The sequence below is a fragment of the Rhipicephalus microplus genome, chromosome 6, assembly GCF_043290135.1.
Source record: "Rhipicephalus microplus isolate Deutch F79 chromosome 6, USDA_Rmic, whole genome shotgun sequence".
Lineage (NCBI taxonomy): Eukaryota > Metazoa > Arthropoda > Arachnida > Ixodida > Ixodidae > Rhipicephalus > Rhipicephalus microplus.
The window spans coordinates 130,525,667-130,548,589 of NC_134705.1; the positions used below are offsets into that span (position 1 = coordinate 130,525,667).

General features: G+C 46.7%; 1 protein-coding gene across 2 annotated transcripts in view; it reads left to right on the plus strand.

Annotated features, from left to right (window-relative positions):
* The window catches only part of LOC119168462 (uncharacterized), a 67,088-nt gene extending 46,963 nt beyond the window's left edge, over positions 1 to 20,125 (plus strand). For both annotated transcript variants that reach the window (XM_075866587.1, XM_075866588.1), the window contains exons 7-16: positions 2,201 to 2,574; positions 6,687 to 7,086; positions 7,523 to 7,581; positions 8,858 to 8,919; positions 11,457 to 11,583; positions 12,820 to 12,945; positions 13,628 to 13,811; positions 14,616 to 14,980; positions 16,272 to 16,487; positions 17,111 to 20,125. In XM_075866587.1, coding sequence (XP_075722702.1) covers positions 2,201 to 2,574; positions 6,687 to 7,086; positions 7,523 to 7,581; positions 8,858 to 8,919; positions 11,457 to 11,583; positions 12,820 to 12,945; positions 13,628 to 13,811; positions 14,616 to 14,980; positions 16,272 to 16,487; positions 17,111 to 17,593 — 2,396 coding nt within the window. In that variant the 3' untranslated portion in view covers positions 17,594 to 20,125. The remainder of the gene's footprint in view (positions 1 to 2,200; positions 2,575 to 6,686; positions 7,087 to 7,522; positions 7,582 to 8,857; positions 8,920 to 11,456; positions 11,584 to 12,819; positions 12,946 to 13,627; positions 13,812 to 14,615; positions 14,981 to 16,271; positions 16,488 to 17,110) is intronic.
* The last annotated feature ends 2,798 nt before the right edge of the window (positions 20,126 to 22,923 follow it).

Below are 22,923 nucleotides of genomic sequence, written 5' to 3' on the forward strand. Positions count from 1 at the left end.
CTTTTCTTAACACGCAGTGTGATGCAACTATTGTCGAAAGGACGTGGCCTCTGAATGAAAAAAAAAAATACATATCGGGCGCGTATCTGCGTACTTCGCTGGAAATGTCATCGAAAGATAAGTTTTCTGCCGTCCGTACTGGAGGAATCATGGTTTTATCCGGGGTCATTTACATTTTGCCTTGCCTCAGCCAGTGCTTCCTCTATGTTGAATTGGCCGCATCTGGCAGGCATAGATAAACAAAAAAAAAACAAAAATAAACAAGGCGCTGCGTGAGATAAAAACGCCACGTACTGTGCGATTTCAGTGCGCGTTAAATATCCCCAGGTTGCCGTAATTACTGGAGACCTCCTATATGGCGTCGCCCATAAGCATGTCGTGTTTTTGGTGCGTTAAAATCACCTAACATTTATTCTTTATCCCCCCTTTTTTTTGACAGATCTTTCTATTCCCCTTTCGCAATTCTGCAGCGTGGGGTATAGTCAATCGGACGTTTTTCTGGTTAACCCGCTTGGCATTAGAGGGGCACTTATAGACAGCTCAGCGGGCCCGCGAAGGGGCCAGTAGGCAATGTCTTTCGGTCTCAACGTGGGAGCGGCCCGTTTCGGGCAGTGAAACTAACAAGACCTAGTGGACCCGAATGAAGTTCTCTTACTCATCCATCGATCTCTGCGTTCGGTCGTGCCATGTCGTTCCTTACTCCGCAGCAGCAACTTATTTTATATGCTGGCGAAAGCCGGTTCTCCTAATGCCTGTTTTGCGTACGTAGTTCTCTAACAGATATAGGCGTGTAGATTGATCTAGTTTTATATCCTGTGTTAAAAATGCAGCTCCACTGCTTTTGAACCTGATAAGGTGCTTAGCACGTCCAAGCAGATGTTTCCGTTCGTAGAGTTTTCACAGTTCCGTTTAGCAAGCCGTCGACGGCGTCAATATTTGAAGTAAGCATGTAGGGTGCACGCAAGGAATTTTGGTGAGGGATTCGTAAGCTGTGTCCGACGTGGGAGCTATATTTGCCGCGCTTTAAGGACAACTAGCTTCTTACGGCAGTTAAGATGCGTGTCCACTGCAGCTAGTTCTGTAAGGTTGTTTTCCTTTTCACACGTAGGCACAAACGCACCGTAGAAGCGCCTGTCGGAGGAGTGACCGCGCACTTGGCGCGGCGGTGGTGCCCTCTTTAGTGCGGCGCTGATTGATTAATTGGTATCTGTAATTTAACGTCCCGAAACCACCATATGATTATGAGAGAAGCCGTATAGAGGAGGGCTCCTGAAATTTGCCCCCCCCCCCCCTTGGCTTATTTAACGTGCACCCACATCTGAGCACACGGGCCTACAGAAATTTCGCCTCCATCAAAAATGCAGCCGCCGCAGCCGGGATTCGATCCGGTGAACTGCGGGTCAGCAGCAAAGTACATTATCCACCACACCACTACGGCGGGGCTAGTGCGGCGCTGGTGTCAGTCGTATGTTTTGGAGCTTCTTTAGCGTTTTAGGGGCGAAGCTCCTTAGGGCGTGGATCGGTCGTCACCTGTATGTATACATGTACGTAGTAACCACCTCACAACATATCCACGGAGTGAATGGTGAGTGAGGCGAAGCTTCGGAGGGCTTTATTGGCAAACCGTGAATCCGCTGGCCACGCCCGTCTGTCATCTGTCTATTTTCCCGTTTGGCACTCGGACGAATGCACAGATGGATGCACGGATGTGCGTACTAACGAACGCACGAACTTGTGGACGGACGCAGGCATGGACTGGCGGACGCTTCGCCCCACTCATCATTCACTTCATGGATATGCTGTGATCTTTTTGGGTTGTTTCGGTTACTCCTACAGGGTATTCCTGTCAGATATATTATTAAAGAAAACTGTCGATCGGATAAGAAACCAGACCGAGCGCTGTTCGTCCTTCGTTTTATCTAGAAGACTTCTCCTTATCTAGAAGAGAAAGAATGGCAACGCACGAGCATGGGTCATGGTTCGATATTTTTCTTTACAATATTGGTTTACACCGCTTAACTTGTTTTGAGCAATGCCAGCAGTGTTTTAGGCCTGTTTTGACCACGTGACTGCGAGTGGTATCACGCCTTATGAGATGCATGCGTGGACACGCCGGGCCCCTAAGGGACTCAAACGTGCGACGCAACGCGAACGCCAGCACTGTTCGATACCATCAACTACATTCTGTGTAACATCGCAGGCTCCCCGACGGAAACTTTTAGCCAGGCGTCTTCTTCGAATGGCGCTCCGAGCCGAGCCTACCAGGCACCTCCGTCGCCGCCAGAGACGATGACGACGCTACTGTCAGCTGTCCAACAGAAGCAGCAGCAGCAGGTGATTGCCAATGTCGCTGCCTACCACCAGAGGCCCCGCAGCGTGTACGAGAGGCCCTTCGTGGCAGCGCAGAAGAGCGCCAGGGTTCAACCAACGGCGCTCCCCACGCACACCCTGGTCACTCTGAGCCCTCGCTCCTCCGCCGGCACCCCGGCGGCTGCGGCCAGTGCTTCTCGCTACGCCTCTGGGAGCCCTGCGTACTACAACGCGCTGTTCAAGCCTCTGCCTGTGGTCAACCAGGTAAGCGAAATGGTTACCATTAAAGAGCTAAACAATTTTTCGCGTATTAGAAAAAGAAGAATTTCGCAATCCGGAAAACACCGCTCTTACTGTGTCACGATGCTTGGTGAGCGAGAAAACTCGCCAAAAGAATATGTGGTGGATATGTCATTTTAACATTATCGCACTAAACGCGGCGACGTCATGGATTTTGAGTGCGTCTACCAGTAACCTCCAAGAGGAAGGTGCATGAAAGCTGCATCGTGCCGGTACTTAGCTACGGAGCAGAAACCTGGAGGCTTACATGGAGGGTTCAGATAAAATCGAGGGCGACGCAGTGGAGAATAGAACGGGAAATGACAGGTGTAACCTTAAGAGACAAGAAGAGCGCAGAGTGGTTTAGGGAACAAAATGAGTTTAAAAATATCATAGTTGAAATCAAGAAAAAGAAATGGACATGGGCCGTGAAAATATAATTAACAGAAATGTCCTGCGTAAGCAACCGAAATAAGCTAAAAAGATCACAGCATATCCACGGAGTGAATGATGATGAGTGGGCAGGATAACCGCTGATCATTAAGGGTAACCGACTGAATTCAGAGATAAGGCAAACGCACGAAGAGAAGACAGAAGGTTTGGTGGGCCGATGAGGTAAAAAAAAAAAGTTAGCACGTATAACGTGGCAAAAGAAAGCACATGACCGGGTTGACTGGCGGATCAATGGAGAGGAATTAGCCTGCATTGGGCGCAGTCAGGCTGATGATGGTGATGATTATGATGATGACTGGGTATTATACAGCTTCTAATCGATGAAATTGAAAAAAAAATCGTATTATGTGGGTGCCATAGACCTGGAATACGATGTTTTGAGAAAATTTCATCGAGTCAATGTCGCCCAAACACAAAAATACATTTTGAAAGTTCTGACGTCCCGCGAAGAGATGTCGGCGCGAAATTTATAAGAAAATTTTGAACGCTAGTTTTATCCGCTGATAATTTACGATAGCGAAACTTGTGGCTTTCGAGTTTTCAAAGTGCAGTTTATCAGTATAGTCATTGTTTCTCCCTTTGATGCTTCATTGAACATACGCCGTCTGATCGTCGGCGATGGCGTCAACACAAACTGTCCGAACGTGACCGCAGATGACATCACCTCTGATCTACGGCGTCACAATGACGTGACATCTTCCCGTAATTCATGAAGTCATCATGTCACCGCTACGTCACCGCATGACGTCAGGTCACGGGATGACGCCATCACGTGTCACAATTGTTTCGTCAAATATGCGTGGTCCAGAAGAAAGCGCGACACCACGTGTTGCGCTTTCTATACCAGACTGTCTATACGGGGTGCATACCCGCTTTTATTTCCAGTCCTCGGATCACACCTTACGCCCTGCTTTACCAACTAAGCTAAGAGCAGGAGATAGCTTCGAGCCGCCTTATAGGCAGATACGTAAGGGTCTCTGTGCCATTTTAATGGGATTATCATTTCTTTGGCTAGCACTACCGACCATGTTAGGACATAACCAATTCACCGAAAATTCACTCAATATCAGTTGCGTCTGCGCAATTGCACACGTTGCGCATATCGTTGTCTTCTGGCTGTGGCAGCGGCAATTTCAATAATATGAAGTGCCTGAGGCCCACTTAGTAAGATGTAGACGTACATGTAAGAACCCCACTTGTCTGGGATTTCCGGAGCTATCGACTACAGTGTGTCTCGTAACAATATCGTTGTGTTGGCTCGTAGAACCCCACACATTAAAGAGACACTAGAGTCTGAAAATTCGGCAGATCTCGCGTACCTGGGAATCGATGTTATGCAAAGCATGCGGAGGGAAGGTGACCATGTTGCTTTTTTTAAAGAGACACGTCAATAAATGATGCTAAATATATGTACAAATGTTGCACGCACAAACATATGTTGAAGAGTTGCAGATGTTTAAATTACAAGTTGTTAGCACTTGCGCAACGATGCCAAATGAAATATGCGTACCAGCAACACCAGAAGCTGATAGGAAGCGCTGATGCTCGCGATGAGGCTGGCCCTGGACACAGCTACATAAATCAACTTCAGTGCATCGTAACTAACCAAAATTGACGTTAACCCGACATGACGGCTGTATCAATTGAGTACACATGTAATGTTTATAAAATTGGGTAGGCAGCACTGCAACCACTATGGAAGTTTCATGAAGATTAGCGTCAGTTCTAAGAGAAGTTCCGAGACCTGGCGTAGCTCTGTGGTAGAATGCTTCATTGCCACGCGGAATGCTTGGGCTTGATTCCAGCTGAGAACGTGACATTTATTCTTTGCATTCGTCAGATCGACGCTACCAATATCGGGTATTTCTTAACGCTTGCGCGTTGAAATTGTTCATGTGTGTGTTTTCGTCGTTCCTGGGTAGATACTAAGTGTCAATCAGCTGTGGCACGTACCCGCATACCAGTGGCACATACCCGCCCGTGGGTATGCGCCACTGTGTGGCGGGAAGTGTTTGACGGCGGGCGCGACGGGATTGTGACATTATTCGTGTCTTGACCAGTGCGTCTTATTCACCAAACCATCATACCCCGCCATGCCAATTTTGGTTCACGCCAAATTAAGGGGGTGACCACGAGAGCACCCAAATGTAAGCAGATAGATAGATAGATAGATATAGATAGATAGATAGATAGATAGATAGATAGATAGATAGATAGATAGATAGATAGATAGATAGATAGATAGATAGATAGATAGATAGATAGATAGATAGATAGATACGCTCAAGGTCGCCGAAGTTCACTAAGAAATGCTTCGCATTTAATAGCAATTTATGTCACATTGAAAGCTCAATGTATGACACCGTCTAAAACGACAATATTATTGACAGCAGTGCCCTACTTTCTGAGAAACAAAGAAAGGTAAATGCACGAGAACACATGCACCCGTGTAAGACATTCGCAAAGTGATCCCGATGACGTCAGAGCTACCGTCTATAAATAATCACTAGTAATCAAACTAGCTACACGAAAAAAAAGAACCTTCCATGCATCAAGAGACGTAATAAAACGCCACTTGTTCGTTTCTGTTTGATTCGTAAAAAAAAAAAAAAAAACCCGCCGGACTTTACTATGGGGAACGACACGACTGCTTTAACGGGGTCGTGAAACGTTCGCTCTAAAGCGAGAAGCGAAGCCACCGGCGTCCGCACGCATTAACTGGATGACGTCATCATAAGTAATGCTTTGCCTATTAAGGAACGCGGAACCCTTCGGTACTTGCGAGTGCGTGCAACTGGGACACTTATCAGCGTCATGGGCTGTGTTCCACTTCTTAGACAGCGTGGAGACAGTCTACGAAGACTGCTTAGAAGACAGGATCGATCCCATGCTGTCCGTGAATCGGAACACGTTTGGACGGGTTTTACGCTACGAGTAGCCCTCTCGTGTCGAGAAGAGAAAGCCTAAATAAACAAACGTAACAGTTGCATTTTCTGGCTTATTTCGTATTGAAATTTAAAAAAATACATAAATGTTACTTCTATTTTGCTACTGGAGAAACGTCTGCTTGTGTGCAGACGACCATTCCGGCGATATCCTATGTATCTGAGCGATTCGCTGAGCTGCCATTGTGTTTAGACAACAAAGTAGCCTGCATCATATTTGGACCGTTTCAGGACTCCTTTAAAAGTTCAATTTTCGCCTAGTTAGACTGGACAGGTCGTGCCATCTATCGGGGCCCGGTTGAACCAAGCACTATACCATCTCGGAGGCCATGGCTCAAAATTGTTCAGTGACCGTTGCCGCTGCAGCTGTGGCACCCACTACTTTCACTCTGCTGCTACTAGTGGCGGTGGCCGCGCAGTAAAGCCTAGCAATGTTGTGCACATCAATTAGGACGTGAAAATTTTTAGTTTGAGGCGGGTAATTTGAAGTGTGCTAACGTGATGCGGACCACGAAAACATGATTTTATTTCAAATTAACCACTTCCTTGGCCCAAAAGTAGCACTGTGTGGTTTCCGGACTGCTATTTCAGTAACCAACATCGACTTAATATGTGCTTTAGTGTTTTTTTAAACATAACGGCTTCCTGTTCCTGCCAGGAAGCTCCGAGTTGTTAACATTCCGGCCTTTCCACTTTCAGGTGCCTTCCAGGCCCGCAGCCATCACCGTTTCCACCGCTTCCCACACTACGCCCAGCCCGCACCAACAGCAGCAAGCAGCGCAAGCGGTGGGCGAAGGTCACCAACTACAGCCTCAGCCGCAGCCGCAGCACCAACAGTTTCGGTATCCCAAGTCCAACCTGACCCTGTTGCTGACGCCCACCGTCAGGCACGGCACCCTGTCAACGGCGCCCGGTTTCAACCTGTCCACCACGGCTCCTGCCTCCATACTGATCCACTCGCAGCCAGCCGGACAGTTCCGTCACCCGTTGGCCCCACCCGCAGGGCTGGTCCACGTCAGCCGATTCCAGACTGCGCAGGCCTCGACGCCCACCTCGGCGACTCCAGACTCGGCGACCAAGCCTCGCAGGACTGCTGCCGGTGGGATATTTTCACAGCGGAGTGGTTTAAGCTTCTCAATTGCCCGTATCATGTAGACACGAAACTGCTTCTGGCTATGACGTCACTGCGCGTTTCCTGTAGCAAAAACTTGGCGCAGCTGTGTATAATGTGATACAGTAAGGAAGTGGGAAACATGTTGGTCCCATATCATTCGGGACAAGAAATGGCGTAAAACACTATTACCTTATCAAAATATAAATAATTACTGGTAATAGAGTACAAGAATATGCAACTGAATGACCTAAAACGCTACAGTTACGTTATATCACATCCCCTTATATGATAGAGCCGGATGTAACCGATTAGAAGAAAATCGTTTCTTGTCACTTGTTACGTACGACTCTGACCTAGTGTGACAAAGGTTGGTAATAAGTGATGCAACTGCATGTAATTTTTCATATTTTTCCTCTCCCAGAACGGTCCCACCCCGCTGTGAACTACGCGCTGCGTTCTTTGAAGATTGGACCTTTCACGGTTAGTGGTGCTTCCTTTATACTTCTGGCGAAGAGTGAGAAAAATCGTTTTTAGGCATATTATTATTTGTTTTACACAAACAGAAAGAGTATAGTGTCAAGGGCAAGACGGGGTAAGTAAAGTAGGTGGCCGTCCCGTTTTCTACCCGTTATTACGGGCCAAAAATTGTACGGAGGCAGGAAATAGCAAAATAGACAGTAAATGCTGCGCACTCAAAAAGCTATTTCTGTCACCGAGGCAAAACTTCCATCTTAGATAAAGAATTTAACTCGTTCAGCATGCTACTTAAGGATCATTTCTTTTTAAACTTGAACGCTAAAAAGTGGTCGAGCTTAGTGAAGACTTGCAAGCCATAGATTAAGAGTATTATGTCACTGTAGAGCCCGTCGGGTTGTCTAAGTCTACAGCAGTCTGGCGATGCAACGCGGCGTGCAACAAAAAATGATAGGGGCAACTTTGCAAACAACACAGCAGAGTAAGTCCGGGAACAAAATTGTGTTAATGACATGCAGATATCTTGCTCAAAGTCAAGAAGAAATTAAGAAGGGCAGGGCATGTAGCGGGTAGGTAGGATAATCGCTGTGAATTCATGGTAACTAACTGAATTCCTAGTGAAGGCATATCAGTGAGGGGGAAACGGAAAGTTAGTTGATTGACTGATATGTGGGGTTTAAAGTCCCAAAAACACCAAGAAAGATAGTTGGGTAGATGAGATTAAGAAGCTTGGGAGTATAAAAATGCCACTGCAGGCACAGGACCAGAATAATTGGCGAATTATGGGAGAGGTTTTTCTCCTGCAGTGGGAATAGCCAGGCTGCTCTAATAATACTGCTGGTGATGATTATATTAAATTAACAAGCCTGACAAGGCAAGGGAAACGCTGACTGGTGAGGAGGAGTGGAGAATGTTACCCACTACTATGACGCACGCATGTAAAGACCGGCAAGGTTCTCCATCCTGCTCGTATCAAGCTGTATAGCAAGAGTCGCACTACTTCCTCCAGAAAAGCCTTTGCCATGACAAAAGCTGACGACCCAAACACTGATGCAAGACTGGACATGAATGATTCAACTGAGGTAAACTTCTATTTAGGCGACTGTAGGCACGTCGGCCCTAGTTAGTTTTACTCTGTTTAAACAGTGATGGGTGATAAAAGTGAAGCGAGTAATAAAAATGAAGGTATATTCAGCTTTCAATTAATGCTTAGAATTGATCTAGCTATGCGCTGGCATGTTCATGCACAACTAAGCGAACTGTTGTACATGCTCCACTGCAGCTGGAAGCGGACGACCCTGAGGTGAACCTCGGTTACAAGTTCAAGATTATCTTCAGCAAAAGGTCAGTCATGTCCCCTCCCCAAAGAAAACAAACAAAAAAAACTTACCGCTCTCTGGCAAGCACGTTCAGCGTTTCTTTGTGAAAGGGAACACGCGCACGCATGACTTGCGTGTGCATTGGACGCGTACAGTGCGATGAACCGACAGCTGAAGCGAGCCCATGCAAGTTTGGCGTTATCTATTGGCAAACGCAATAACCGATCTTTGCCGGTGGACAAGTGCTGCTTGATTACGCTCCCGTTCCAGTCTCGCAGCAGTCGATGCCACCGAAAGTGAAAATGGTTTCTTTAGCACTCTGTTGATGGTGCTGTACGCAGCCGCCACCGAGCGCAGGCCACGCACTCGCATGTTCCCTTTCATAAAGGACGACAGTGTACCTAGTAGTTCAGTGGGAAAAAAATTACAGCATCTCCCACTAAATGGAACCATGTGGGGATGCGAAGCAGCGCTGATGTTAATTTGTTGTTTCTATTCATATATTTTCATGTATGTTTAGTTTGTGTGTGGAGTTGTGTATGTGTTGTGCGCCGCTTATGCTACCCCCCTCTTATTCGTGTGTATTACGGTGTGTGTGCCGCAAAGGGAACACCCAGCGCTGCTAGGAGAGTGCAACGGAGCGAGCGCAAGCAGCATTATATATACGAGTGCACAGCTGTCACGGAGAGATAAACAGGAGAGAGGCAGCGCTCAGAGTTGGCGCATGCGGAATAGGGGAGCGGACGGTCGCCGAGGGACATACGCAGCCCCCAGCATAAGCTGCTTAGCATCTATAAGCTTTTATTTTAGGAACATCCTTGAAAGCCCCTGCAGTTCATTTTGTTAGAGTGACGCTGTTATATATGGTTTGCATAACGATTTTCGCGCATCTTGAGTAGCCTGATACCGGCAGTGTGACTTGTAAATAAGTCGGCAAACTCACTCATTAGTCGACTCATTCGGACTCAGATCGAGGTGAGAGTCTGACTGAGCCCGAGTGAACTTTGCTGAGTTTGAGTGCGAGTGAGCCCTGTCAAGTAAAATTTCATTCAGCCCGAGTCCGAGACAGTCGTTTTAATAAAATTTTGATGAGCCTCAGTCCAAGCGAGTCCTAGGCGCAACATACATTCCGTTAGTGACCCTGAGTGAAATCTACACTTTCTCCCCCCCCCCCCCTAATTGACCTGTCTACACAATTCCGGGAATTTGGATATTGACCTTAGGTCGGCTCACGTTTATAATAACGCCCACTCACGCATACCTAAACGAACTAGCGTTCACGCGGACGCTCAATATTTATTCACTAGAGGTGTGCGCTCAGAACGGGGCCAACTGTTTCCTGAAAAGTTGATCAAAATACATCGCGTGAGTCATCTCATTTAATAAAAAATGTCTTTATGGTATCGAAAACAAGGATGAGTCGAATTTCAAGGTATGAGATCGAAAGGCGCCAAGAAGAGCCCCGAATAATCAAGATATTGGTTTTAAAAACATGGACACCATGGTTTGAAAAGCTTAGTAAATGCCGACGGACTCGTGAGTCGACTTACTTACTCACTCAGACACAGATAAATCCTTGAGTCTGCTTGAGTACGGGTGAATAATAGTTTGGTGAGATTGAATTTGAAGGAGTCCGCTTGGGGAAAAAAATAATCAGTGATTCCGAGTGTGAGTCTGAGTCGCAAAAAAAATATGACAAGTTTGAGTGAGTTTCGCATATTTTGCCGACCTATGCGTTAGTCTTTTATAAATATGTAATCGGAAAGATGCACAGAAGAAATGTTTCGTGGAGATTTTTCTTTTTGCTGTAAGCCTTTCTGAATGTAGTTCTCAAAATGCCCACAACCACTGCCGACATCCCAGCTTGTGAGTACGACAAAACTCTGAACAGTTTTGTCGCACATCTGCATCCATTGCACAGCTGTAAGCTTCAAGCACGTCGATGCGGGGAAACTAGTACTCTAAATCGTTACCCACTTTTTCTAAACACACAACGCTGCGGTGACGTCTTTAGAGGCCCACGGGACGGCTTCAAACCCTCCCCTAGTCGCTTGGCGTAACCACGGGACAGCTTTCTGCTCTCCCATAGTAGAGTACATCGTACTCTAAATCTTTAACAACTTTTTCTGCACACACATATGTGTATAGTGGTGCGAAAAAAAAAACCTTCATAAACAGTTTTTCTTGTCCTTGTATTCCACCCTCACTCTCAGAAGCGTTGCGAGTGTTAACGTGACGGAATAATGGGACCTAAAGACAATGACAAAGCAAAATATTGCTCCGTGCGCGATGTAAATTCTGTCCTCAGGCGGCCACTTTAGTTCATAAGGTGGAAGAGTGCCAAAACACTTCCAGTATTTCAGCCAATCATAATTCTGCAATAGTCGAGTGAGAGGCGACTTTTTCTAGAGTTGACCCAGGGCAGCAACAGTGGTTTACCGACCCCGGACGACGGCAAGAGGCAATGGTCTGCCGGACTATGAGGTCCAACCACTACCGACCTATTTATTAGGAATAAATGTTTTATCCCCTCTCGCTCTATCCAACTTCTGTTGATTGCAGGCGCTTCATGTACGAGTTTGAGAGCCTGCCATCCTCTGATGACGATGGAATGCGGCTGTCTTGCATCATCGTGCCCTTCCAGTCGCTGCAGTCGCTGCGATGCGAGGAAGACTACATCCTCATCCAGGTCAGCGCCTCCTTCTCGCAGATGAATACAGTATAGTGCCGGTGCCCTCGAGGGGCTTGCGTTTCTTTGTGCTTTTTGACAGCAGAGCTGTTACACCATAAAGGTTGCCCGTCTGTCGTAGATGGTGAATTACTATTATGAACCAGCACGTGCTCTCTTCGACCTATTCTGTTTCGGCTTCCTCCTCCACTTAGTGCGCAGAACACGTGCGCCAATTTTTCCACTGGGAGATGCAATAACTGTAATTGGCTGTAGAGCGAATACCGAGAAAGAGAGACAGAAAGAAAAAAAAAGAACGTTATAGATATAGAAGGACGGTTATACATATAGAAAGATGGTTACCGATATAAGACGGTTATAGATATAGGACTGGTATAGATATAGAAAGACGAGTATAGATATAGAAAGAGAAATTCTCGGCAAAAAAAGTTTGGCTAGACGAAATTGGAATCCGTGGACCCACAATTCAAAGGCAAGCGCCGTAACTACTAACATAACACTTTACTTTTTTAGAATTTACATACAGAAATATTCGGCATCTCATTATTTCACCTTGTGTTCCTACGTGCACAAAGCGATGATTTCTGCGGAGACTGTTCTACTAACCATCTGTATAAGACGTCAGCGATCATCTCTGATTGAACCCAACAGGCGATTGTTAACCTAGCTCTGCTACGACGGAAATCGAAGTGGGAACCTGTAGTGGTATTTTGAACAGTTTCTGGTAGCACAGTCACGTTTTTGTGTATTGCCTCATAGAGTGTGCATCGCATGAGGTATAACTCGAGAGGTATAACAAAGATGGCTAAATGCATTTCTTGCGTAAGTTTCTCCATGATTTGCATGGTCGAACTTCCTTCTGATAACGGGCGTATGTACGAGTATGTCTACGTTACTCAAGTTCGCACGTTGCTGTTTTAGTAGACGATTTGTACAAAATACACATCGCCCGCTGGCCACCGGCACTGGAAAGAAACAAAATATAACAGATGCTTGGTGCTAATCTATTGCGAAAAGAGATGCTCCCAAACACAAGGAAAACTTTTTGATAAGTTGTTTAATGCTTTCTGAGACTGTTGAATATAGAAAACAAAGTTTAACACAATATCATGATGGTAAAAGGCTGTTCTTTTACGTAAAGGGACCACGAATGTCTGTACGACTTCTCCCGTCCTTCTGGTCAAATATACGGTGTCCAGCTGCTTTGTTTACGGGCGTGCCGTCTTGCGCTCCCAGGTGCATTCGAGACCCGTCATGTTCTTGGGACGACGCACGACTCCTTCGAACAGGAAAGGCAGCGGTGCCAGCGCCACCGGCACGTCGTCCCTCTCCGATCACCTGGAACTCTATCCCGTGCACAAGGCAAGTACCACACACAAGCTAAACCTTTCCGAGACCCGCGCACAGCTTGCGGGCGTAACTGCTTTCACGATCTGTTCCCGTTCGCAAGGAACAAATGAAACGCGCTCGTCGAAGTTCCGTAATTCCGCGAGAGTGGCGTTCTCTCGATTTGTCCTCGTCGAAGTCTCCTTTCCGCCCCGTCGTGGTGGTCCAGTGGTTATGGTACTCGACTGCTGACCCGCAGGTCGCGGGATCGAATCCCGTCTGCGGCGGAGGCATTTTCAATGTAGGCGAAACTGTTTGAGGCCCGTGTAGGTGCACGTTAAAGAACCCCAGCTGAGTGAAATTTCCGGAGCACTCCGCTACGGCGTCTCTCTTAATCATATAGTTGTTTTGGGCCGTTATACCCCGCATATTATCAAGACTCTTTTCTGGAATGGTGTTGCCAACAACACTCATTTCGTGATGCGCCATTCTAATCCTCCATCTCCCTTACGCATTTCGGTACTGTTTGAACAAGTAAGACATTTTCAATAATGTGCGCAGTGGCTTGAAAGCGATGGCAATGCGATAGTGAACACTCTTTTTCTATTGTTTTTCTATTCCGTGTTGCTCCAGAAAAAACTCCTTCGCATGGCTTCCTTCGTGTTCCCTGCCAACTAGCCACCAGTGACGAATTCCCTTCTTTCATTCCTTCTAACAGGTTCAGCTGAACACCTCCGACGTGGTACGGATTCGCCACCTGCTGTGGGAGTTCAACCCGCGCTTTCACGAGCTCATGCTGCGACGCATGAGCGACATCGACACCAAGCTTGACGAGCCTCTTCCTCCGTACGGCGCGCCTGGAAGAGCCGCCTGGAGACACGAAGTGGCCAAGGCCAACAAAGGTAATACGAGCACTAATCTGTGTGCATTCAGGCACTCGGTCTTTCGAATATTTAGTAACGTACTTTGGTGATATTCTAATGTTGGCTCATTCCTGGACTTAATGCGCCCTGTTATGTGGGCAGTTTGCCTATAAAGGTTGCCCGAAGGTACGCTTTAATGGAGCAAGGCAAAGGAGAGAAGGGCAAGTTAACCATGTTCCGCCCGGTTTGTTGGTTAAGCTTGGCTTCAGTGGTTGATGAAGGAACGAGAGAGAGAAAGAGAAATAAACGTTCATTTCGAAACAGTGTTCTGAGTGATGCCCTGTATCACCCTAAGGTGAAAGGGCTCCCAAGTCCAGGAACCATTTTGTTTCCTCTGCCCTTTGAGCCCTGGTCACGAGTTCTCGCTTGTCTTCCAGATCCTCGAGAACTAGCTTGGCCTTACACGTTTCGGTAAAGTAGGGTAGACAAAAGAAAATAACATGTAATGGCAGCGTGCACATATCAGTGTTCATGGCCAAAGGCGGGCGCAATGTTCTCCATCAGGTGAGGGGTGTAGGCGAGGTGTCGCAGCCCCCTTCATACTAAGTCAAACATGGGACAGATTTTGCAAACCCCACCCTTCTTAGATGACTCTTAGTAGAGCTTCCCACTGCTGTTGTCATTGTCCTTCTTCTGGTTATGCTTAATTCTGATTCTAACGTGTCGATAGTGAAAAACAATGAAAAACATAGCGACTAGTGATTGTATGTAGCACATTGATTGTTTTTGATCGGTAGTTCACCGACTATTTTGTTATTTTTTGCTGCGCATGCTTGAACGCAGCTGCCAAGAAGACTCCCGTGGGTCGACGTCGTGGCATGGTGTCCCGCAACAGGGCCGCGGCCGCTGCAGCAGGACATCCCGGCGCTACCGGTCTCGGTCACCCGGCGGGGGCGTCGTCGTTGGTGCCCTTCTCGGTATCCTCGTCGTCGGCGGCGGAGTCGGGCGCGCCGTTGCCTTCCCCGACGTGCGCCTGCCGCGTCAGCTGCCGCGTGGCTCGTTGCTCGTGCGCCAAGGCCCGAACCCGCTGCGACCCTGCCCGATGCGTGTGCCTGGCCTGCGACAACCCCTTGAACCTGCTCGAGGCCGTGGGCATATCGCTCCGCGATGCCCAGGCGGACCCGTGTCTCATGCAAGCAGTCTTCCAGGTGAATTTTAGGCGCTACTTGGCTCGAGGTCGAGAGAGAGACGGTGAGGGAAAAGAAACGTTATGCGGAAAGGCAGGCAGGTTTAGTGGGAATGAATATCTGGATTGTTACCCTGCAATGGAGAAGGCGCAAGGAAAGACATGCAGAACAGAAACATTAAGAATAAGAGACCGATGGAGGGAGAGAGCCAGAAGCACAAACGCGGGCGTTACTTCAATGCTGTGGGTCTGGATCCCACCGACGAAAACGGTGATTTTTTATCCACGTCAACATAAATATGTAATTAACGGCGATGATTATTGTCTCCCATGCTTTTCGTGGTCAAATCGTCTGTTGATTTTGCGACTCTTCGCCCCTTTTATCACTTTCTGGGCATGGGCGCTGCGTGCGTGATGTCGTATTACTTTGCCTCTATTTTCTTCTTCCCTCCTCTATTTTTTCTCTATTTCCCCCTTGCCCATGTAGGATAGCAAACCAGGGGCGACCTGTTAATCTCCCAGCCGTCCCTTTGCTTTTTATTTATCTCTCGTCTGTTGAATTCACTTTGTTGTGTCTGACGCGAGAATGTCATAATTGTTCAGCACAGTGGGTTACTCGCCCAAACTTTGTCAGCGCCTTCGTCGCTTTTTCTAGTGCGGAGATCGGGCTTCCCAGCTTTCCAAGATGAATTGCTCTGAAATAGGTTTATCGTGGAGACTCTCAAGCTCTTCTGCGAGTATCATTGCCCTAAATAGAGCTCTGTAAGCTGCATTGAGGGTGATGACACAGGATATGTTCAATGGTTTCTTCACTGCCGCAAGCGTCCGAGGCAACCTTGTCTGCCATTCCGATTTTCCTCCTAAAACCATGCTTGGTCTTGCGTTTATGGACATTTTTTTCATCTCTCTACTTAGAAGAGTGCTTACGTCCCTATTGTTTTTTTTTACCCTCCCACCTTCCTTTCATCTACGTTTCTCTTTCCCCAAGAAGGTAGGCGTTATGCCCCTTTAGGTGGCAGGTGTTGACCACATATCTCCATATTTCCTTTAAAATCGTGGTTTCTGTGTGTCCAAATGAAAATAATAACTGGGATGCGATAAGTAAAGGCGTTCGTAAAAGACACTTCAAGCCACATGAAACGTAGAAAGTTGGCTTTGTTGGGAGCATTACCGCTCCGAGAAAAACGGTGTACTGCCACTCTTTTCCGTCTATATTTATGAAGTATTCATTCGCGAAATGTTTGGCACGCATTACCGACTGCCTTTCTCTGCGTGAAATGCGTGAGTTGCGTCACGTGTTACCCTCTTCGCAGGTGTCAGACCTGCCATGGTACCTGTGCCAGCAGGTGCGCCTGAACTGCTGCCCTGACTCCGTCATGGTGCGTGAGTGCATTCCGGGACCCATGCCCTGCCCACGGTGCGGCCACGCCGCCCAGTACTCGTGGTGCGCCAACACGCTCTTCCACGGCACCACCAACCACTGCCCGGTGTGCGTACGATGCAACCTGTTCGCCGGACAGCACTGCCAGGTACACAATTCGGGTGACATTGTTACTAAAGCTACAGTAAGCAGTCTATGAACTATTCTTTCGTGCCGCGATGTTGCAGGCCCGTATCCAGGTAGGGGGGGGGGGGTTGTTTTACCCCCATCGTGGAATTCGGATGGAGGGGAGTTTTATTGAGGAAAAAATAAGTGTTTTTCAAGGCCTTCAACAAGTGAGCCTCCCTGAAGAAGTTTCCTGGCGCTATGGGCCAACTATATTCCACTGATGCGGCTTTTTTAAGTAGAAGCAGACCTTCCGGTTTTTTTTTTATCGGGTCCACTTAGCCCCCAAATATCGAAACTGTTACACTTCTGTGGCACTTACAGTGGTATACTTAGTATACTATTTAATTACTTGGCACTTCAGTTGCATTAAGAACAAGAAAAAGTTTGGGAGCCTATCTTATGTGTTTATTTTTGTTAAAGCCCTGATAGACGCTTTCAAAAATGCATGACACCGGGACATGAACTTCGTTAAAGCGTTGATAAACCACATATCCCCCCTTCCACAGTGTGAAGGGTGGCCAACCTTGCTCACCCCGGTTACCGTATCCTTGCAAAGCCTGGTCAAAGAAGCTTCGCAAAGCGTCCTCTGCCTACGACACGCAGGTCTGCAACTCGTGCTACTACTACAGCGGCAACGACAAAAATTGTCCCCGATGCCGGCGCGCCCAGGGGATGCAGATCGTGCAGAGGCAGGCATCGGAAGCGGCGGCGGCGGCGGCCGTGAGCACAGTACAGGTGTTGACCATCAGGACCGTTACCGGGGGCCAGCAGGAGACGCAGGCGGAGCATTCTGGACCTTCGGCAGTAGTGCGGGCGATTGAAGCACCCCCTCCACCAGGCCCAGTCTTGGGCGTTGGGCAGGCCTCAGAGAGCACGGCCCCAGTCGTGGACGAGCCGCAAGATTGCAACACCGACTCGACACTCGTGATCCGAGATGTGGTGTCAGTGGCCCTTGACGCTCATGGGGGCGTTGGTGAGCCGACTGTGACCGACGCGACCCCAGCGGAGGACAACGCGGAAGTAATTTCCGTTAACAGCGAGCCTGACGACGGAGACAGCGCTCCCCCTCTCGTCCTTGACATTTAATTTAAAGATATAGATGCTCGGCTCATGAAATCAGAAATGTACTTGCTAACGGGCATTTGAAAACTGCCCCCTGATTTTTATCTGGATGGGGCTCGTCGGCGCAGCTTTTACCTTAAAGATAATGTCAGTTTTTCACATACCTGCAAGTCCCGTTGGCAAAGGTCTCAGTTGTTCTCTAGCGCTAGGTACTTTGGCAAGGGTTGAGAATCTGAGATTGGCAGTTCGGTTGAAGCTTGCCATATCCGCTGGCTAAGGTTGATGTTATTGCGGGAATTCGGCTCTGATAACGTGTCCCGGTCTACAAAGGGGAAGACGTTTACGACTGACAAGCTTCAGGTAACAGAATAGAGTTGATAGAAGATTCAGTCAATGAGGTCACCGCTCCTGAATGTTAATTCATTTTGAATGACTGCCGTAATAATGCAAATGCATTGTGTGAGAGGGGCCCTTTCTAAGGTTTTTGATGCACCTCGTTTTTCATTTTCGAGCACACGTCACCTGTGGGAGCTTTGAAATGGCAATGTTCTCGACATAATAGTTTAAAGTGCAAAATGAGAGGACTACTCATTAATTGTATTTGGCTGCAAGCCACGCATTCGCCTATAAGTCGTACGCGCTCGATTGGTCTCTACTATTTGTTGCTGATGTGTACTACTCACTCCGTGTGGTATCTTGCTAACAATGTCATTGTTTTTATAACGTTTTCTTCGAAAGAGGCTTCCATATTTTCCGTTGTACGTCGAGAGTGTCTCGTCCAGATATAACTCTGTGTCGTTAGCAAGCATTTCTAGAATTCATTTATCTTTCCATGTTTTGTTATTCAATGTCGGCTCTACCGGAGTTATTTCATTAGGGTTTTTTTTTGTTACATGCCTCGAGTACTTCGCTATAAAAACTCCATGCAATGCAATCTTCGCGAAACCACATCGTTGTAGGGGCGTTTCGCGCAGTGGTTTTTGTTCATTTCAACGTAACTGATGTCTCGCAAATACATGCCCATACATCAACTTTCAATGCATATTTAAGCGCTGCGATTGGATATCATCCTCATTTTTTTTCCGGGCATTTTTTTTTTTGTTCGAGCGCACATGCTGGAGAAACGGCTCACATTGTTTTCAGCCATGCGAAGATTCGCTACACTTAGCCTACTTTTTTTTCTTTTTTTCGTTAATCTATTTTAGCAGCGTACTTGACCGTGTAGCCTATTTATTCTGGTTTAAACAAGCGATGACATGAGATCAAGAGAATTTCGAAAAATTCAGTCTACCGCACTTCTCGCAACTTCGCTAAAAATCTCGAGCAGTTACTTTTCCCCATCACAGCGCATAATCTCACATCTGCAAAGCTTTGGCGAGCACATTGTCGAAATTCATCGTGGCTCAGTGGTAAATGTTTTCTCCTCGCTGCAATGATCTCCAAATGCCACGACTTTTCTGTTTCCAAACTGAGACTGGTGATGCAATACTTCGTTAGTGGTTAAGGAACACTCTTTCATGTTAACATGCCAACTTAGCTTGATGATGTTTTTGAAGTGAGGGTTCATGTGTAGTTCCTATTCATATGCGAATCTCGTTTATTTAATCCAAGGCCAGTCATTCAGTAGTCCCAGGGTCGTTTATACGGTCTTACAAACGGGAAACGTTTCTAATGAAGTTTCGATAGTCCAGAGTTTATTTATTTATGTATTTATTTATTTATTTGTTTGTTGTCTCAGTATTTTAGCAGATTGGTAAAGGAAATTGATAATGTAATAATCGCACATGCAGTCACATGCTTTCACATGCAGTCGAGGGCATCTTTAATTTTATACATGAACGTAACGTGTGGTGCCTCGCAAGGCAGGGATGCCCACCGATGCTTCTTTTTCACTCCCCATTTGTGTTTTGTTGCAGCTCATTTTCATTCTCGTGGCTAGGTCGATGCGACACTTCAGAGGTATCGATTATCATTTTTTTGCCTTTCCATAGTTAACAGGAAAGCTTCTAAAGACGTTGAGCCCTATTGCTTGCGGATGTACGACTAGTAATGCGCTGATGCTTTCTTTAAGGTCGTTGCTTAGTAGGCAGCGTTTTGCTGCCCCAAAGCTGCTTGCGTAACGTAAGCGCTTGCGTTCCTTTGTGTTCTTCATGTGATGGGTGAGTGCAGAGCAATGCAAGGGCGTGCGTACGCAAACGGCTTGGATCCTCGGCACTAAAACTCTTGTATACTTTTTTGTGCGGCCGTCTACGTACGTGGCGTCATGTCATGACAAACTACAATTACTGCGGCGCACTTTGGTATTGTTTTTGTTTTCAAGCACCACAATCAGATGATGCATTTATGTGTCAAATGGCTAGCACGAGATGCAAGCCCACACTTTCCTATTCATTTTGTTTTTTTGTCTTGTTTTTTTTTTGCGTCGAATATGCACTCCATTTCATTTTGGAGCCATCGTACGCATAATGAGCTCATTATGTTTTGTATACGGCTAGAATGTAAACACAAGCTTGTCACCTAATTTTGTGCCACAATAAACGCACTACGTTACTGTTACGCGGAGTTTGTGTGGGTCACGTGTGGCTTCAAGTTTTGCTGCCTGGAAACCGGCGAGCCTGCTTGCAAAATTTGCTTCGTGATCTGTTGCATTGATGGCTTTCAGCGACATCAGTGAAGAAACGGTACTACAATCACTGCGGAACACTTGACGCATGACGTCACCTGAATATGCTGCGTGACGTCATCGCAGCCGCCATGTTAATACCAGTACGTTAGGAACGCCCGTACTCGACGTCACATGCGTAAACAGCTCGTAGCACGGATGAAACAGGCAAAAACTGCACACCAGGGGCTGCACAAGCCATCGTATGGTACCCTGGTTTCTGGTCTTATAGTTTCCGTTTTGTTTGCACAACTATGACTTCTCGAAGCACCGTTTAAATATCTCAGGAATGGTAGGTTAGCTAACTCACTCGTGAGCCGACTCTCTCAAACTCACTGTGTGCAAGCCATGGGTCTGAGTCTGAGCGAGTCATATATTCGGCTAAATTTTCCTCAATAAATCTGAGTGAGTGCAGTTGACGGGCTATTCGCAGATCTCTAGTTTCCTTTCGGTGACGAACACTGCCCGAAACATACGTCAGCTTGTGCAAAGTCGGCTTCGGCAGAGCCAAATAAATAACCCTCACAAACTGTCTCCAGCCTTTGCAAACTTTGTTATGACAATGGTCACACAAAAAGAACACCGGCTGCATTTGGTGATCCAATAGATGTGGAGCGAAACGAAGTGCATACGATGAGAAAAAAAAACGAACTCTCCTTCATTCCCCTCTTCTGCGAAAGGGAACATTCACACGTTCAAGGGTGAAAAACTTTCTCGACAAGAAAAAGCCGAGTGTTTATTCAAACCATGCCTGAAGTTATACAGGAGTCACGAGCCCTTGGAACCCGTCCTTTCTCGGCGTTCCTTTTGTCAGTTACAATTGTATTTGCGAGAACGGTCTCGTATCAGTAGAAACAAGGTCTAAGCTGTGCTTCTGCTAAGCTTCGTACGTGCGGGCTTGGCGATGAATAGATTACGAAGTTGCCTGATATATACGCAAGGACAACCCGAACCGAGAACTGGTAGGTAACTGCAATGTGTGCCAGCCCAGTATTCTACCACTGAGCCACGTCGGTGCTTGTGTGTAGAACTGAAATAGATCGTAAAAACACCACCTCAATGATAATTTTTGCTGGAACTCGAACTGAACCGATAATCTGGCGTAGCGCCTGAACCACGAAAGGTAATATAGACATCTACCTCTCCCAGCAAGACAGTTATAACAGTACAGAATATTATTGGGTGGCCGCACAGGGGTTCGAAGACATAGGCGTCAAGAACGAGGGTGGCTGCTCGTCCCTGGAATTACGGACAATTTCCATGCGGTGGTGGTAAGCTATATACGAACTTTTATTAGCACATTCAGCTCCAGAATATCCGCGTGAAACGGCTTTCAGCACTGGCAGCCAATTTTGGTCGATACACACCACAATTTGGTAATACTGCTAGTTAGGTCAACGCCGAAAAAAAAAACGACCAAGAAAAGGCTTCCCTGTGCTTGATACTTGCCCTGTCCCCCTTTCATTCTTTGCGGATCCGCAATCTGCCAAAAATTAATGTGGTCGCGCTTATTGAAAGCTTAAGAGGAATCCGTCATTGCAATCAACGCCTATAGATTGATTCAAATGGGGACTCGTCGAAGTGCTTGTTTAAAAACACACTGAAGAACTATAATCAATCAGAAATAGCAAATAAGATGACGGAAAGTATAAGTAATGCTTTTCGTAGGGGTTATTATAAAAAAATTTAAAAATGTGAAGGACCAAGCCTGCAACCTTCCAATTTGGAGGTTTTTAATTTAACGTTCGTTTCTTATTTCGTGCTTTATTTCGGTTCTTTTTACTTTGATTCGCTTGTTAATTTCGGCTCAAAATTGGACACCATATACATCTTTCAGATAGTCTGGCTGGAAAAAAGCAAAGAGAGAAAGTGCCCTCAAATTTTTTGAATTTTAAATTGATGTTGTGAATGACACCAGTTTTTCCGCACCTCTGTGAAGTCAAACCAGCTAATCGTAAATTTCTTGGCTCTGGAAGTCTCACACACGTGTTTCAACGATTTCGTGCGACACGACACCCTTTACACGAACCACCAGACATCGTAATTAGCCTTTTTTGTTTCGTTTTCAAGTTTTTCATGATTGGCTTGCTCACCACCACGGTTTAGTTACCGCTGGGATCCCTTCATAACATCTGCCCGATGTACTGTAACAGTTGAACGTGACCTAGTAACTCCAACCGTTACAAAATGGGAAGCAATGGGCACGGGTTACTTTTTTTCTACTCTAACTATGACTTTCACGACATTCATACTGGAGTCTCTTTCTTAAACAAAAATGCCTCACTAGTTATTTTTTCCTTCCATTCATTTTATTCCTGACTAGTTCACGCACAAGATCGATAAATTGCTTCAGACGGCCAAACAGGTTTTGTGAAGTGCGGAGTCTTACGTTGTTGCGTAACATGAAGTGGCAAGAAAAAGAATACAACTAAATGACTGTTGCGTTGCCTCGTCGACAGAGTCAAACGAAGCTGCACCAGCCGTCCATTCCAATCGGACCCGTAGCCTGCCTCGGGCTAGTGCCCATTATTTCGTCGAGCGAGCCGCCGCAACATACACTTTCTTTCCAGACAAGGCCTGTCGCAATGCACGAACAAGAACGATCAATACGCATCGCTTTTCTCCAAATTAAGACATCGAAGCCTTTCCGAGAATTCAACACACGTGGTGTATTTGCATTCCGCCTTCATTT